Consider the following 16,062-nt stretch of genomic DNA (forward strand, 5'->3'; position numbering starts at 1 on the left):
TGTTCGGGAAATCGATTTGATAAAGTTAATTTATTGTTGATACGGGGTGGGTGACCTGACGTTTAGATTCGCGGTTTTTGAAGGCGATCAGTGGACTACAAGATAGTGAATCTGTGGACTAACGGAGTTGGTTTATGTAACAGCTTTTGCTTGGGCAACGCTCACGTGGAAACGTTTTTCCAGAATAAATATTTTCGTGGATAAACAGTAGCTTATAGCATTTACGAGTAATGTAGCTTTTTTATTGCTTTGAATGACGAGACGAGCATGCCGTTCCCCTGATGGTAAGCGATAAGACCGCTCATAAACAGCAGAAACACCATCCCACACCTTATATTACAAAGCACTGCTTGTCATTCCAATGCAATGCTTCCTATGAAAAAAATAAATTAAAATCGATTTATGAATTCCTGAGATTAGCGCGATCAAAATTTTTAGGGTTATATATTAGTATAGATAGATTGGTAGAGCAGTAGTAAGTTTGCATCGAAGGGGTATCCTCAGTTGTGTTGCGTTAACGGTACGATATCGTTCTAAGGTCCTAGGTTCAAATCCCGAGTCGTGACGTGATATTGGGTTTTATTCATTCAGTATCAAGCTTGAATCTCGAATATCTGCTACTGCAGTAGTCTCACCCCCTATCATATCATAGGTGTCCTGGTTATACCTCTGTCTACTCCTTTGGGGGAAAGGACGTGATGTTCGTTTTGGCTTAGAAATATATTTTTGTGGAATGTGAAATTCTAATTATACTTAGGAGTAAAACTGTTAGATGAACATCCCGAATTTGAAATTAAGTACCTACATTGTAATTACGATCCGGCACAGTTGTAATAGTGTTTGTCCTTGGCAATTATTTTATTTAAACATAATTTTCTTGAAATAATATTATTATACTTCGTCCAACAGTTTATTTTACTTTGGACATAAACGCCTATTAAGTTCCATTATTACTTACAAGTACTCACAGCCAAAAAATGAATACTTCATGGACGCTGTTTTTTCAGTATCGACTAGCTGTTAGGTCCGATTTTTATTGAGCCTACAGATTGTCACGAAGATTCTTTATTCCTTTTTCTTAAAAAAAATGTGACATCGTAAATGAAATATTTTCATTTGATATATGTACATAATATTAATATGATTGATTGATGGTGCCAAGTAATTGAATGCTTGTACATGGTTATAAAGCAATGACAAATGTTGAGCAAAAATAACATAATCTATCGATGTGTTAAATTGATCAAAACTTCATCATAAATTATATCGATTGGTACAAGAAATCGAATCGATAACTCATTAGCACGTCACTAATTAATGAATACTCGAGCTGTCAAAAGTAAAAGCCTATTCTAGCGTATTTTGAGACCTATTACGAATCACGTTCATATTTTTAGAAAGCAAAAATTATGCTTCGCAAGTCAATCTTTGTTATGGCTCTGGTAGTAAAGTTGATAAGCACGCCTAAGGGTCCTTATCAGGGTCGGAAATAAAAGCCCTCAACGAAGTGTAACTGATAATAAGACCTTCGTATTCATTGTAATATCATTTTGAATGTATTTCCATTTATTTTGGTAACTGAGAAAATATTCTTATGGAATGAAAAAATAAATGATTATATTTGGCAAATTGTATTATTACAAATAAACCTAAAAATGAGGGTCCAGATGATAGATTGCTTTATTAGCGCGCGCAAAATATGTTTCTTATGTCTTAATAAGAAATGTGTATTATGTACCCAATCCCTAAGCGAATGATTTATTTGTACTAGATACAACAGATATTAGATGATCTTAATATCTTGTTAAAAATAGGTTAACCGCCATTTTCAATAATTGATTCCATTCGCTTTTTTCGATATACTTCAAAAATGGACCAATCAGAACAAAGAGTTTTTTGACATGCTTACAAATGAGTTAATTCGATTGGTTCATTCTCGGAATCGGGTTGAAGATTGACATTGGAATCGATTATTAATATCGAATCGATCTCTAAATAATAGACACACAACGGTGTGTTGTTAAGTCGCATCGCTTATACTAGCTAATGCTGTTTCAGATTCACCTAAAAAGTTGAATATGGTATGGTATACGCTTACGTAGTTCCAACAATAGATCGAAACCGCAATTTTCCATTTGCCATTCTGTCCATCGATTCGCGGTCTTCAATGCTTGTTTTGGAAATATGTTTCTATCCCTAGTTATGACGCAAGTGATAATAATGAGTATAGTTATGTTTTATTTTTGGATTGTTAGAAATATCTGACTTTTGGTTTGGAGAAGCATTACAGTTATATTCTTTTTTTTACATTCGAAGGAGTATTGATGCTATAATTGAACGTATATAGTATTGTAGCACAGTAGTGCAGTGTAGCCAGTGTAACTAGTGGTCATAATAAGACTTAACATCTCGTGTCTCAGGATGGCGAGCGCAGTGGAATACCAAACAATACTTTGTAATTAAAGGTGTCGGATGGTGTTTCTACTATTTATGGGCGGTCGTACCGCTTGTCTTGTCACTTTCAATTGAACTACTACAAAGAAAGCGTATCATACTTAAACCGCTGCGTGTCATTATGAACTCACGCATAAATAAATTATAATCACATATCTGTTTTACTCACACTAATCTGCTAAATACCTACAACAGTTTTTAATAACGTGCAAGTGTATTTGATCTTATACTTTAGGAAAAAGTAAAAGACATTCAAGTTGCCTCGTTTATATATTTTCTAAGAACTGTACTTAGTATTGCTCCGAACTTAGTACCTCAATATCGTCGCTTTTTAACAATAAAAAGATTAAAAACTTCTCCAATGATATCCTAAGTCACAGCATGACGGATTTGGAGACTGAGTTTTGTTTATCAAACCGCGCCGACTCAGTTCTTGACTCAGACAACAAGCGCTTAAATCATAGCTCAAGTATTGCTAATTAATAGGTCAATATCTTAAATATTTACTTAAGATCCGACTTAAATGTAACATCAGTTTTTCGTACGGACCTAAGCGTCTACATGTTTACGGGCTCATAATATTATGTTCCTTTGTCTTGACAAAGGAACATAGATTTTTTGTTTAGTAGCAAGCTACTAAACAAAAATCTTTGTTTGAAGTATTCATACGCATTTTTACAACGTTCCTAACATTTATCCCCAACAGTCTTTATCACTCGCAACGTTCAATGTTTGATCTGCTGTCATGAAGCGACCAGAAACACTTGACCCCTCAGATTTACACCATTGTGCGACAATGAAATTCTGCAAAATCTAGCTCGTAAATGTAAGTGCAAATACTCTTTTGTTGTAACTGGTTCTTTGTTCATTCGTGATTTGTGATGTCGGAATTAAATTAATTAGTGGTATTGCTGTGTACTTTTAATTATTAGCATGGGTATCTTGTACTTATATTAAGCTGGATAATCGTTGCTTCGCCTGATTAAAATTTACAGGACAAAAGTGCATAGAGTTCAGGGATAGCGTAGCTTCTTATTAGTGAAAGAATTTTCTGTTTTAGAGGAGTAATCTGGATTATTACGAGTTGAAACAAAAATATTAATGAATATAAATGAAAAAAAAATAATAATTCGCGGTAGTCTTGTATATAAGAGTGCATAGATATAAGTATAAAATTTGTATATGCCTGTTTCCAGAAAGTAATGAAGTTGTGTTGTAATCAGTGTAGTAACTGGATGTTGAGGGAATAAGACCTAGGGCCAAATTAATAAATAAAACTCACCTTTGAGTAGGATTTCAAGAAAACATTTACAGTCTCTTATAAACAATTCGCAATGCTATGCTTAGTTAAAACACAAATTTACTCGATCAGCTGTAAGTCAAAACCTTGCCTTATAATAAGGTTTAAACTAGGAAGCCGATAATGACAGCTCTTACTTCTTAAATCAGTTCTTAAGCACCTCTTAATGCTGGAAGCAAGTTTATAAGTAAGACTGATAATGTACCTATTGAACTATTTAATAAACCAAGATTATACTGTAATTTAAGAGCTTATTCTCAGCTGAGTCGGTGCTGTTAAAAAAATAAAATTCAGCCGTCAAAACCCGCCTTATGATGTGACTAATAATTTTGCGATCTTAAGATATCGCAATTCAGAACGAAATTCAGTTATTACACATAGGGCAAAGCGTGCCTATTACCATTATATGTATATGGGCAGGTGGCATTTACCATCAGACAAACGAGTTAACCGTAAAATGATAGAGTCTTAACCCTATCATTTTATTGTATAGAAGAATATATATGAAAAAAGTAACTTATTTCTTGCAGAATCTCTGATATAACACGCATTTACCCTATATTTATGTGCGATGTCCAGGGGTCTTGCTGGCTGGTTTATGACGTCACCTCGCATGAATGATCAGTACACGAGTGAAGCCACAGATTGACCTATTTTTTTACGATCTGAATTGATTACACTACGTCCGGACAATCGTTGATATTTGACGTCAAACATTGGACAAAAATTGAATTCTGTCTGCAAATATTTATTTGGCTACTTTATGATTTATCTATATTGATTTACGATTGATTTTACCTTAAACTGATCTTTATTGGGACGATCTAAAACTTGTGACATTTTAAAGATATTAAAAAAAAACCGCTTCGGTCTCTACATATTATATTTAAAAGTAATTGTGTCAATTATGACATAAATATGTTAGTTTCTTATACATATTATTATAAGTCATTTCTTGGTTGGGTACTTCATTACTGAAGTTGTTTTCCTTGAAAGGCCTTCTTAGCTTTATGTATTATACCTTTCCATTATGTTCAGTTTTCGGCTTCTTTTAGGCAGTGGTAAGGGATAATCTTGTGAGGGCAATCATTTGGTCCAACCAGCTACATAGATAGCTTGTGTATAGCTACAATAAAGAATAAGTTAATTACAATTATATAACCTTACTTTTTTATGGTACGCATCCTTAAAACCAGAGATCAATTTAAAATAGTTAATTGTCATTGTCACTAAGCGGCTTAAGTCTATGAGGAAAATGCTAATAAGAAAATATTTTAATGTGAAAAATATTTTTTAATAGCATTGTAGGAAACTGTAAAGATTTATACAAAATTGTCTTGGAGTTAACAATTGGTTAAACAAAACAAATTATTCAATTGACAGTAGATTGTTACTCGACTTGTTGTTCATCAAGCATCAGTCATTTATACCTAATGGCGTAGGAAATTACAATAACAGAAATATAACCCTTCATCGGGAGTACGCGTTACCCGTGACTAAGCCCGCGTAAGTAACATTTCCTACTAGAGAATGAACTATAATGTATGTATGTGATGTAGGTATGCATATTATGAACTTTTCGGACAAAAATTGATGGATTAATATAGGACATATAGGTATGCTAAACATCGAAATGCGTTTAGCTGTTTCTGCGATTTCTTCTAACATTCAAATTCACATATTAAATAATATGAGCCCTGTATTTTATGGCACACGCTACTGGGCTACCACACCCACAAACACAATATCACGCATTTATCCACGAAGGGGTATGCAGAGGTGCAATTAAGGCACCCAGTTTCGCCAAGTGTGTTCCATCCCACGATGTTGACTGCGCTATCGCAGCACAAATTCACATTCGTAATAATATTAGTAAACACTGACTTGCACGTGTAGAGCCATCACTAGACAAGTCAGTATTACTTGCAGCAGTGGCGAGGAGTGACATTTTTCAAAAGGTAAGCCGATGTAAAAAAAAGCCATAGTAATGATATCATAAGATTGTAACAGCGTCTTCGCGGAACTAGCTTTTATATCAGTATTTTCAGGTTGCAACGAATTATGAGAAGAATTTTATAATTCGAAGTACACTGAAGCATGAGTTACATTTACATCACGCATTTTATCCCCGAAGGGGTATACAGAAGCGCAACTAGGGCACCCACTTTTCGCCAAGTATGTTCCGTCCCATGATGCGATAGGCGAGCCTATCGCCATATCGGGCACAAATTCCAGACTCCGGGCTGATACTGGGCAGAAAAACCCAAATATCACTTTGCCCGACCCGGGATTCGAACCCAGGACCTCAGAGCGCTATTGTACCGGACGTGCAATACAACTACGCCACCGAGGCATGAGTTATTTTTCGGATATTATGCCGGTTGGAGACCAAGAAAAGAGATACGTTAGTTTCGCTTAGCTCGGGTAGCTGGTAGACCCCATTCCATTTACCATCAGGTGCAGTCGGGTCACTATGCCGTGCTCAAATAAAAATAATGCAGAGAAAATTACACATAGTAAGTACAGGCAGCAACCAAAACTGAACAAATTCAAAACTTCAAACCGCTTTTTACACATTGACTAATCGAAACATTTTTTTAAATCTAAAATAAAGTAAACCCATTGAAGTTTATTTTGGTGAAAAACGATAGTTGATAGGAACCCAAAAGTTTAAAGGCGAATTGAAATTTTGATTTTGTTCAACTACCTACATATGTAGATGACTGTACGTACAATGCTGTTTATTTTGCGGTTTGCACAGGTATGAAAAAATATTTCAGCTCTGAGAATTAATTTTACCTTCGTCTTAACCTTAACTATCGGGAGCAGTGATCGATTTACTTCTTTACCAAATTATTCGTTTGCTCTTATGAACATCAAAAGAACAAAAAACTAATTTCAATCCCTTTTTAAGCAAAGGAATGAAATTATTCTTATTTTGTTTTTCTTATGAAGTCCATTGAAGAATAGGCCTTATTGTTTTGTTTATAAAGAACACACTATAGTCAACGTTCTTATAAGTAACTGATGCGTAATATAATATGTTATAGATATCTTATATATTATAGAGGTAAGAAGGTAAGTTAACAAAACAAATATAATCACATTAAGTAATCAAATTTATTGTCAATCATATATTTACAATAAACACTAACTACATTTTATACAGAAATTTTGATAGTATCTCAACACAATATTGGTGTTACTTCAGAATTTTATCCATTAAAACGTACTTCAAAATCCGCAGTAACTCCAATACTTGCCCTTAATAATATTAAAAGCTCATACATTCTGCAAAATGCATACATTTTTTAACTAATAAGTATTTACAAAATAAGTCCCACTACATGTAACTATTGAAGGTAATTTTGGGGTATTTATTACGGTCAAAGAGGTTCAAAATTGTATAGAGCGGACATTAGGAAGATTGTCATACAATTCTTTTTCGCTCATGCGATGGTTACTTAATCTACCGTGAAATAGAAGTTTTTACTTGTAAAATGTAAACATTAAACATGGATCGACAATTAATTGAAGTCGAATAAAATATAATTATTAATATTCACTTTTATTTGGTGTTAATAAATATCAATTGGATTTATTTAACGATTTTAACACTTATGGCTTCTACCTTTGCGACGTAAATTGAGTTTGTTAAATAATTTACTGACGTTAATTTATTTATAAGGTTTGTTGGTGTGTACGTCATAGTGTTGAAGTCCTTGGAGAAAGTCGAAATATTTCAATTATAAAATCACATAGCATATGTAGATAAATGATATGCCTTCGCGATGCAATAGACAAATACTGAGACTAGATTATTTTTTATACACTTAGTAGTGAGATATGCAATACTATATAATTAATATTATATCCACCTTTAGGTTAGAGTTAATAATATAGTATAACCATTTTACGAGGACTTTAAACAACTAGGGTAATATTTTTTGATAAATACCTAACAAAAATAGTAAAGGCACTGTTTTGAATCGTAATTCAAAAGGTATTAAAGTGTAAGGGATTAGAAATGAATACTTAGGAATAAAAATCAACTTAGAACCACGGTTATGGGATTTCTAAAATGTTTAACACAAATGTTCAATATTCTAGATCATTATGGACCTGTATTTGAACTAAGGCATAAATGTGGTAACTAGTTTAATTATAAATAAATGTATTATTACAATATTATGAATATTATAAAAACACATTTTAATTTGTTTTACACAGTTTTTAACCTTATATTGTTGTAATAGTTTAATTATAAATTTATTAAGCAAAATATTCGCTTCATATTTCAATATATGATTTTTTAAGGTTAATAAAATGGAAGTAATATTGAAAAAACAGTAATTAAACTAATTTTATAGAGATGTAAAATTTCGAAATGTTTATAAAATTTAAGTAATATAAGTTAAGAGAAATATTGTGTGTCGTTGAGACACAGAATATCAAAAAATTACCAGCAGAAAATGTAATTATAGAGGCCCGGAATCGTAATTGGAAATCAAATGACCAGCGAAAAACGTAATTATAGAGGCCCGGAATCAGAATCGGAAATCCGTTACAATTCCATTACGAACAGGGGGTAGTCTGAAGTTAGATGCAGGATATTATATATTGTGCCTTTGTGCATTAAAGGCTTTATTTTAAACGACCTTTACATTAGAACCAAGAAGTTTCAAGATTATAAACCTCTATATTGATTATGTAAGTTTACTGTTTCTTGCAAAATGGTTTCTACGATTTGTTGATTTCTGCAAGCTAATGTTATTTCCAAACCAAAAAGCATGCCTCTAATGTAAAAGCCGTCTAACTCTTAATACCATAAACATTATAATAGATAGGTTATTTGGGATGGAAGGAATATTATGGACCCAGAAGGATTTATTAAATAAACTACATTTTATCGCTGTAACTAAACTTTAGATTTTAAATTAGCACCTTCCTACATTTCCCCCTAAAACTTCTTTAAATACAGACGTAAGTCAAGTTAGTAACATATAAAAAATATCCTAAATAAAGTTAATAACTACACAATTATAAATAAGCGATTTTAAGATCAAAGGCCTCGAAAATAAACGTTACATTCATAATAATGATTTATAGTATTCCTTTCATATTAAATCTCGTACTTATGGTAACAAAATAGTGATTTAATCATATTTTAACAACGTTTATGAATAAGGTAACTAACTAGCTAATCTTTATTATTAAATCCCTATGGTTTGGGAATATCAAAATAGATCTTTCGCCCCTACGACGATTGTAATTCATAATTCAATTACAGCGATAAATTATTGATATATATTACAATGTTACTCTACAGGTACTATATGCGTTCGTGGTCCAATAATGTTAACATATCGTAAATCTAAAAGATAAGTATCACTTATAAATATTGCTGATATTCTCGACAACGTTGGTGCTCGAACGTTTATCGATTTCGATAAAGTGTCGATAAAAATCAAACACTAGTTTGCGTAGATATTTAGCAGGATCGATGGATACCTATCATGGATGTATTTTTGTTGCCAAGCATTAATGTATTCATAGGACAACATTACAATTATTGGGTACTTTTGATGTAGTAGTTGGGTTTTTTGGTTTTGAAGATTATGTTGTTATTTCACTTATTTTTGAAAGTCTCAAAATGACTTCAAGATTTACGTTGCAATACCTGTCACTTTACTAAGGCTCAATTAAAACGAGAAGTGAAATTTTTCTTCTAAGATATTTTTATTAATGATGTCCAAGATCGCTAAGTACTTATTTGATTTCTATCGACCTTCATGAACTTATAACGAACCTCTACTCGCACCATTAGGGACAATACTGATATACCTTACGTATACATTTAATTAACTTAAACAAAACTATCTAAATATATTAAATTCTCTCAAAAATTGGCACATTAATATAAATACCATACAGTTGGCGTTTATTGTTTGCAACACTGTTTGTGTCGGTTGGTGTTTTGGCGGGAATTTGTGTAATTTGTTTTTATTTTATTATATTAAAGTTTAATTTGGTATCGTGCGGTGTGTATAAATATTTAAATATTTTGTGAAGCTTTTCTCATAATAGGCAAAGGAAGCTAAGTGTGTTCGTTCTGTTATAAACATTCTTCAATTTTTATACTAGTTGTTTGAGAAACTATTACACAAATATTTCATCTTTTAAGGATTTTTTTTGCAGGGATACATAAGTAAATCTTTAAAAATAACAAAACAAGACTACGCAAATCCCGTAAATTACAAAACAGTGTTGCCCGCAAACTTAAACTAACACATACAGCCACGTTCCGTTTCACTCATCACAATAGTACATATTCCGTTTAGACGAACACGGGTCCGTCATTCTCCACTCACAGGACGTGTAAATTTTCACAGTTTTTGAATTTGGAATCCTCTTTACCGAAGATCCAGGTGAACATTTGCCGCGCTTTCATACTTGCCCTGACGACGCCCCTGGACTTGTACCAGTGGGCAGGGGAAGACTCCCTGCCGCCGTCGGCAGAATACTGTTGCTTCTTCAGCCTGATCTGGTTGAGGATGCCTACAAGGAGCTCGTCTACGTTGTGGTTGATGCCGACTGACACCTCGATGAATTTCGCTTTGTATGTACAGGCCAGACATTTGCCGTCTGTGGACAAGAATTTTATTTTAAAAGATGCTTTATAAACAGTAAGGATAGTTTTAGGATATGAATCCCTCGTAGCCTAGAATTTCGACCACGGCGGTCAATCTCAACGGAGATCAGCCAGATCAGCCAGATAAGCAGGATATATTATAGTGCACAAGTGTTTGCGCAATACACAGGTGCACTTTCTGTTCCTTCACTTTCATAGTTCGGTGAGACGGCAATCCGACATGACCGGAGAGAGATCAGGCGCAGCACGAACGGCTTTATGTGCTAGGAAATAACACGTTTTTTATAATTGTGATAGTTTGTGAAGATATTTTGTATCTTTAACCTGACGTATGAACCGCTTAATTAAATTGGATATTGGATGAATTTTTGCAAGTGACACATTGCACGAGCATAATATAATTTTTATTCCGTAATAGTGGTCGGCGGCATTTTTATTGCAGACAATGTGTTTCACCAAGCAGAACCGCACAGTAAAGCTATTTCATATTTTAAAATAACATTAAGTCCTCCACCAGCGTACACAATTTCCTCTTAAAAACAAATATTAAAAATACTATAAAAAGTAAATGCTTACAATATATCTAAAGTTATATACACAAAAATATCGACGACATGAACGAAACATCCTCCGCCTCGCGGGAAATCTATTTTGACCGCAATCTTCCGTAATGCCGGATAATAAGTGGAATCAAGCGACGTCTTATCAATCTTGAATATACGCTGTAGCTATGGGGGTTGAGTGACCTAGATTGTAGCCTTGGGAAGTCATATTGGCACCACACTGATATATAATGTAACTTATATACTGTAGATAAAGCATTAATTGTCAAAAATATTGAAAAAATAAAGTGGCTATAGGTACATTAAGATATGTTGTTGCCAAATGCACAATGTGTACTTATATAATGTCTCATTTAGACTAACGGCGAATAATTGAAGTTGGTGTGGAATTAATGGGTAAAAATTTGTGTCAAGATTCGCTACGATTCATGGCTTGATGTTATTATGCGATCTGCCGATTTTGGCTATCAGGAGTTCCATGGTAAGAGCTAGATAGTCTAACCCCTTAAAAACCTCATAAAGACAACTTACAGCCTCAGCTTACAGTGATTCATCAGCTGGGCGGAGTAATCAGAAAATAATTTCGTAAGCCCCTGTAATTCCATTAGCTTCGGAGCCTTTTTTGGGCTTCCTTGATGACTTTATCTCGTAAGATTGTATTAAGTGGGAAGGGACGGGAGTTTGTTCCCTAGTAACTTGTAGATAATTTGTCTTTGGTTGTTGTAAATCTGTTTAAGCGAATTTTATTAATGTTAAACAGAGACGCAACTAGTGAACTTGCAAATTATGTTTTTTCATCGAGATTATAATTTGAAAGTTAGGTAGGTACTTCATATAATAAATTTTTCGTTACCGAATAAATAGTAAATACTGTCTCCTGGTGACCACGGGTCTCTTCTACTACTGAGAGCGATAAGGCCTTAGTACACTACGCTGGCCAAGTGGTTTTGGCTGACTTATACCCGAAATCGAAATTAGTTTTTGAGCTTCTTGGGCATTCGGTTTCCTCTCATGCTTTCTTTCACCATTAAAATGAAAGGTAATTGTTAAAAAATACGCACATCACTTCGATAAGTCTGAGGTATGTGAATTGAGTTTCGAACCTGCGTACAATCGTCTCAGCAGACTGTTCTATTTGTAATTACGCTATCGTAAACTGTAAGTAATAATAGTGGAACTTTATAATTTATTTTAATTTGCTAGGGCCTTCTTATTCGTTGGCTAGATTAAAAAAGCAGCTTAGCATTCGAAGGTGACAATTCTATTGTTGTAATTGTCTTAATTGATATAAAATGATTACAGAATATTTCATTTAATTGCAATAAAAAGAAATAATAGTTCCTATTACCGCCTCCTAAAGAACTCTTTAGCTCTATATAGGAACTCTATAAAGTAGAAAACTTAACTTTAAAAATGTCTTCAAACAGTAACCGTTTTAACAATAACATAGGCAAACCTTCTCTCCTTTAAAAATACGTAACAAAGAAGAAATAATGTTATTTCGCTGCAGTCTAACCGCAAGTTCTTTTCCGGACTTCCGTCCTGGTAGTTCGGATGGCAAAAACCGAACCGCGTCAAACGGGAAATCTCGAATTCCGGATACCTTAGGCCAATGCTGTTTCAACGGTTCGGTATTTTCATTCCAAACTTCTACTTTTTTATGTTGCTATTTTAGTTCGTGTTGTTGGTTTTATAGTATTTGACTTGTTTCCTTTTACAATTTCAGTTATTGATGCTTTATATTTGTTCTAAAATATTGCAAATTGGAAAACTACCAACGATAATGATTACCCCATATACAGTCCGGGTGTACTGGTGTAGAATTCGATTCCTGTCAAATATTTAGAAAAAATGTCCTTATATATATTTTTTCTGTTCAAGCTTTCTTTTATCGGTAGTTCAGTAGTTTAACCATGAAAGCGTAACAGACTTCAAAACACACATAAAAAATATGTTTCGATCTTGAAACACTTCTTTCGCCTCTTCCAAATTCTTAGTTCGTGTCATACATTTTCGCCGGTCTAGGGTACTCCTGCCCTGTCCTTTCAACAGTTAATTTAGCATTTATATATTAAAATTACCTTGCGTGGAAACAGCTCTACTTCTGGCCAAGTCGATCTTGTTGCCGACGAGCAGCGCAGGCCTGGCGCGCAGCATATCGCAGTCCAGCAGCCGCGCTAGTTCCTGCTCCGCCTTCTGGAACGACGCCTTATCTACCACAGAGTAGATCACTACGAACGCGTCCGGCGGCTCGGATCGCTCGATTTCTTCCTAGAAATATACTCACAATTAATAACATGAATGCATTGACGTGTATTCTATAGACACAAACGGTCAAATAAACTATTTGTTCAACTATATAAATAGGTTATAACAGTGACTAAAACGTCACTGTTATAACCTATTTATATAGTTGAACAGCAAATAATTTTACTTATTTGATTTATATTTTTTATTCAAATCCAGGTTTACACTTAGAATCAAGTACTTATATCATAAGCGCCACTCCATACACAACCCCAAGCTGTTAATATTGATCATACTAAAGTCAGTCTGAATGGATTGCAGTTCAAATCAGTTGAACACAGTAAATGTTCGGAACGCTGAATCTAGTACGTAGTACATATATATCGATGCATGAATGTAATTACTCGTAATACATGGTTTTAAGCCTGAGTTTCAGGACTCGTCATTCAGTTCAGTATTTTTTTTTATGATTTCGGGCATTGATCGCTGTGTAATTAATGTTTAAGGTTCAAAATAATAAGTAAAATTATTAATTATGACAAAGATTACCTTTGTGCTAGTGCAGTTGACGAAGTACAATTCTGATTCTTCACCATTCAGCATGATGGATACCTTCTGTTCGGTGCTGTCTGTATCTGAAAACAAAATGTATTACGTCATCATTCATTAATAATGAGGTATGTATGGTGTTGGGATTATTTCGTCGATTTCATCATGATTATAATAAAATAATGTGTGAGGCACTGATCTTTTGAAAAATTCTTACGATTTCCACCACAAGGGATAGGCATAAGTGTAACTTAAGTCAGGCTAATCAAGTGGATTGCAATAAACTAGGTTAATTGAAGCCTAAATTAACGAAATAATTTATATTCTCATTATGATCAGCATTTCAAATAATCCTTATTGTTTGTGGCGTAGGGCGGGCATTAAAGCGCCGATATACGCTTGGTAAGTTAAAGGAAATTAATTAACACCTGCATTGTGTCGATGCTTTAACTTAGTCAAGAAACTTCTGTCAACTGAGGACTAGAAGTCGCCGTTCAAGCGGGTTTGTGGGCTTGACAGAGCAGTGTTCATAGTGCTGCCGTGCCAATTGCCGTAATGTTTTAAGGCCTGGCCTTCAGCTGGAATAAGGGAACAAGACAGAATGATGTCTGACAGAGCAGTACGGTATGCCGGCGTGCCGCTCGTTGCGTAGCCTGTTTTCGTGACTTGGTCCTAATGGTAGCTTAGCTTCAATAACTTCGAGTGGTTTTATATATATCAGCATTAATTGAGAGTATCTGAAACTGTATTGTAAAAATTGTGTGTTTTCTTTTTATTAATGCGATTTGAGGTTAATTGTTTAACCTTTGTGTGAGCTTGTAAATTGTAATTAGAGCGGCATAAATGCTCTTCAAGGTATAGAAGCCCAAAAAAAACGAAGCAGAGATAGAAATAACTCCCTGTCGTGTTTTAATAACCTCATGTCCAAATTTTACTGAGCAGACTTAATACTTAAACCGCTGGCTAAAATTCCAGCTCATTTTACGAGAGCATTCAAATAAATTCTCAATTTATGTTGAAATTTTATTCGTTATGTGAAAACATGCGGACACCGTATGTACGGGCTAACACGATCCTATTGATGTGTATATAAATATCACGCTTTATAGTGGTGTAGGCAAGACACTTAATATTGCGCTCTAGGTATGGAGGGTAGACAGTGAATTAAATTTTAATAGTACCTTGCGTTTTGTAAGGCGAGTGACAGTCCCTCGGCTTCTTTAATCCCTATGTTTTTCTGTCTGGTAGTGGAGCTCAGTTAATATCAACGCGTACGTAGTAAGCAACACGTTTGCGGGCTATATATACAGATACTTGGTTTTTCATTTGTTTACTTATTTTATTTTTATTTTATTTTATTACACTTTATTTTACACCATGGATAAAAAATAATGTAACTAGAACTTATATATATTGCCTTATCTTTAATCTATATAGCTACAGAGTTGTTTTTTGGTTTGAATGCGTTAATCTCAAGAACCATCAAACCAAATTAGATTTTTTTTTCACACATAGGAAGCTACATTACTCCTGAGCATTAAAAGCTACATTTTATCCCGGAAAAACTTTTCACCCGGGCGGAGTCGTAGCAAAAACTTAGTATTATATAATTTTCTCGAGCCAAGAAATAAAATCAAAATGTAAAATTTGATAATTTCGCCAAAATTCCCACATCGGACGAACAACGAGTACTATGACGCGACATTTCAAAACTTTTCACATTTTGGCATAATTACAAACAATATCTCATTGTTGGCAAAACAATGAGTATTTGACAGTATGAAAAATTTGGAAAGTGACTTGTAGGAACGGTGGCGGCATCCATCAATGTCGAGTTTCCAGTTGGCACTACCTCTCCAAACACGTGAGATTTCTAGGAATAAGAAGCCATTGAACTAGCGAGAATTATGTAAACTGTTTATAACTTTGGAGCAGTAAATTGTTGGTATTGATATTTGTATCCACTCTGATAGCGAACACGGTACACAAGGTGTAAAACCCGCCATAGTGCTCGAAGTTGGTGTGTCGCGTTCCGGGATCAGCCTGTGTATATTCGGTTCTAACAGGCCGGCATAATTATGTTGGCTGTCGAGGGGTAATCATCACTCATCAGTCGATATTCTTTTGGATCCCACTCTACTTAAAATCAGGTGGAGTCGGGTCACTTGGCCGTGCTCGTATTAAAAAAATAATATTGGTCTGTATTAGGATTACATAGTGTTAAATGTGTAACAAATGCTCCTTCCCTCCGCTGAGATTCTCCATTCGCTATTGTTTTTCCTCTAAACCCACAATGC

General features: G+C 34.3%; 1 protein-coding gene across 1 annotated transcript in view; it reads right to left on the minus strand.

Annotated features, from left to right (window-relative positions):
- Positions 1 to 8,191: 8,191 nt before the first annotated feature.
- The window catches only part of LOC115450356 (GTP-binding protein REM 1), a 139,917-nt gene continuing 132,046 nt past the window's right edge, over positions 8,192 to 16,062 (minus strand). Inside the window, exons 3-5 of the mRNA XM_037438892.1 lie at positions 13,766 to 13,851; positions 13,051 to 13,240; positions 8,192 to 10,399 (exon numbers count right to left, since the gene is read on the minus strand). Of these exons, the coding sequence (XP_037294789.1) occupies positions 10,122 to 10,399; positions 13,051 to 13,240; positions 13,766 to 13,851 (554 nt within the window). The 3' untranslated portion in view covers positions 8,192 to 10,121. The remainder of the gene's footprint in view (positions 10,400 to 13,050; positions 13,241 to 13,765; positions 13,852 to 16,062) is intronic.

The sequence above is a fragment of the Manduca sexta genome, chromosome 15 (genome assembly GCF_014839805.1).
Source record: "Manduca sexta isolate Smith_Timp_Sample1 chromosome 15, JHU_Msex_v1.0, whole genome shotgun sequence".
In the NCBI taxonomy this organism is placed as follows: domain Eukaryota; kingdom Metazoa; phylum Arthropoda; class Insecta; order Lepidoptera; family Sphingidae; genus Manduca; species Manduca sexta.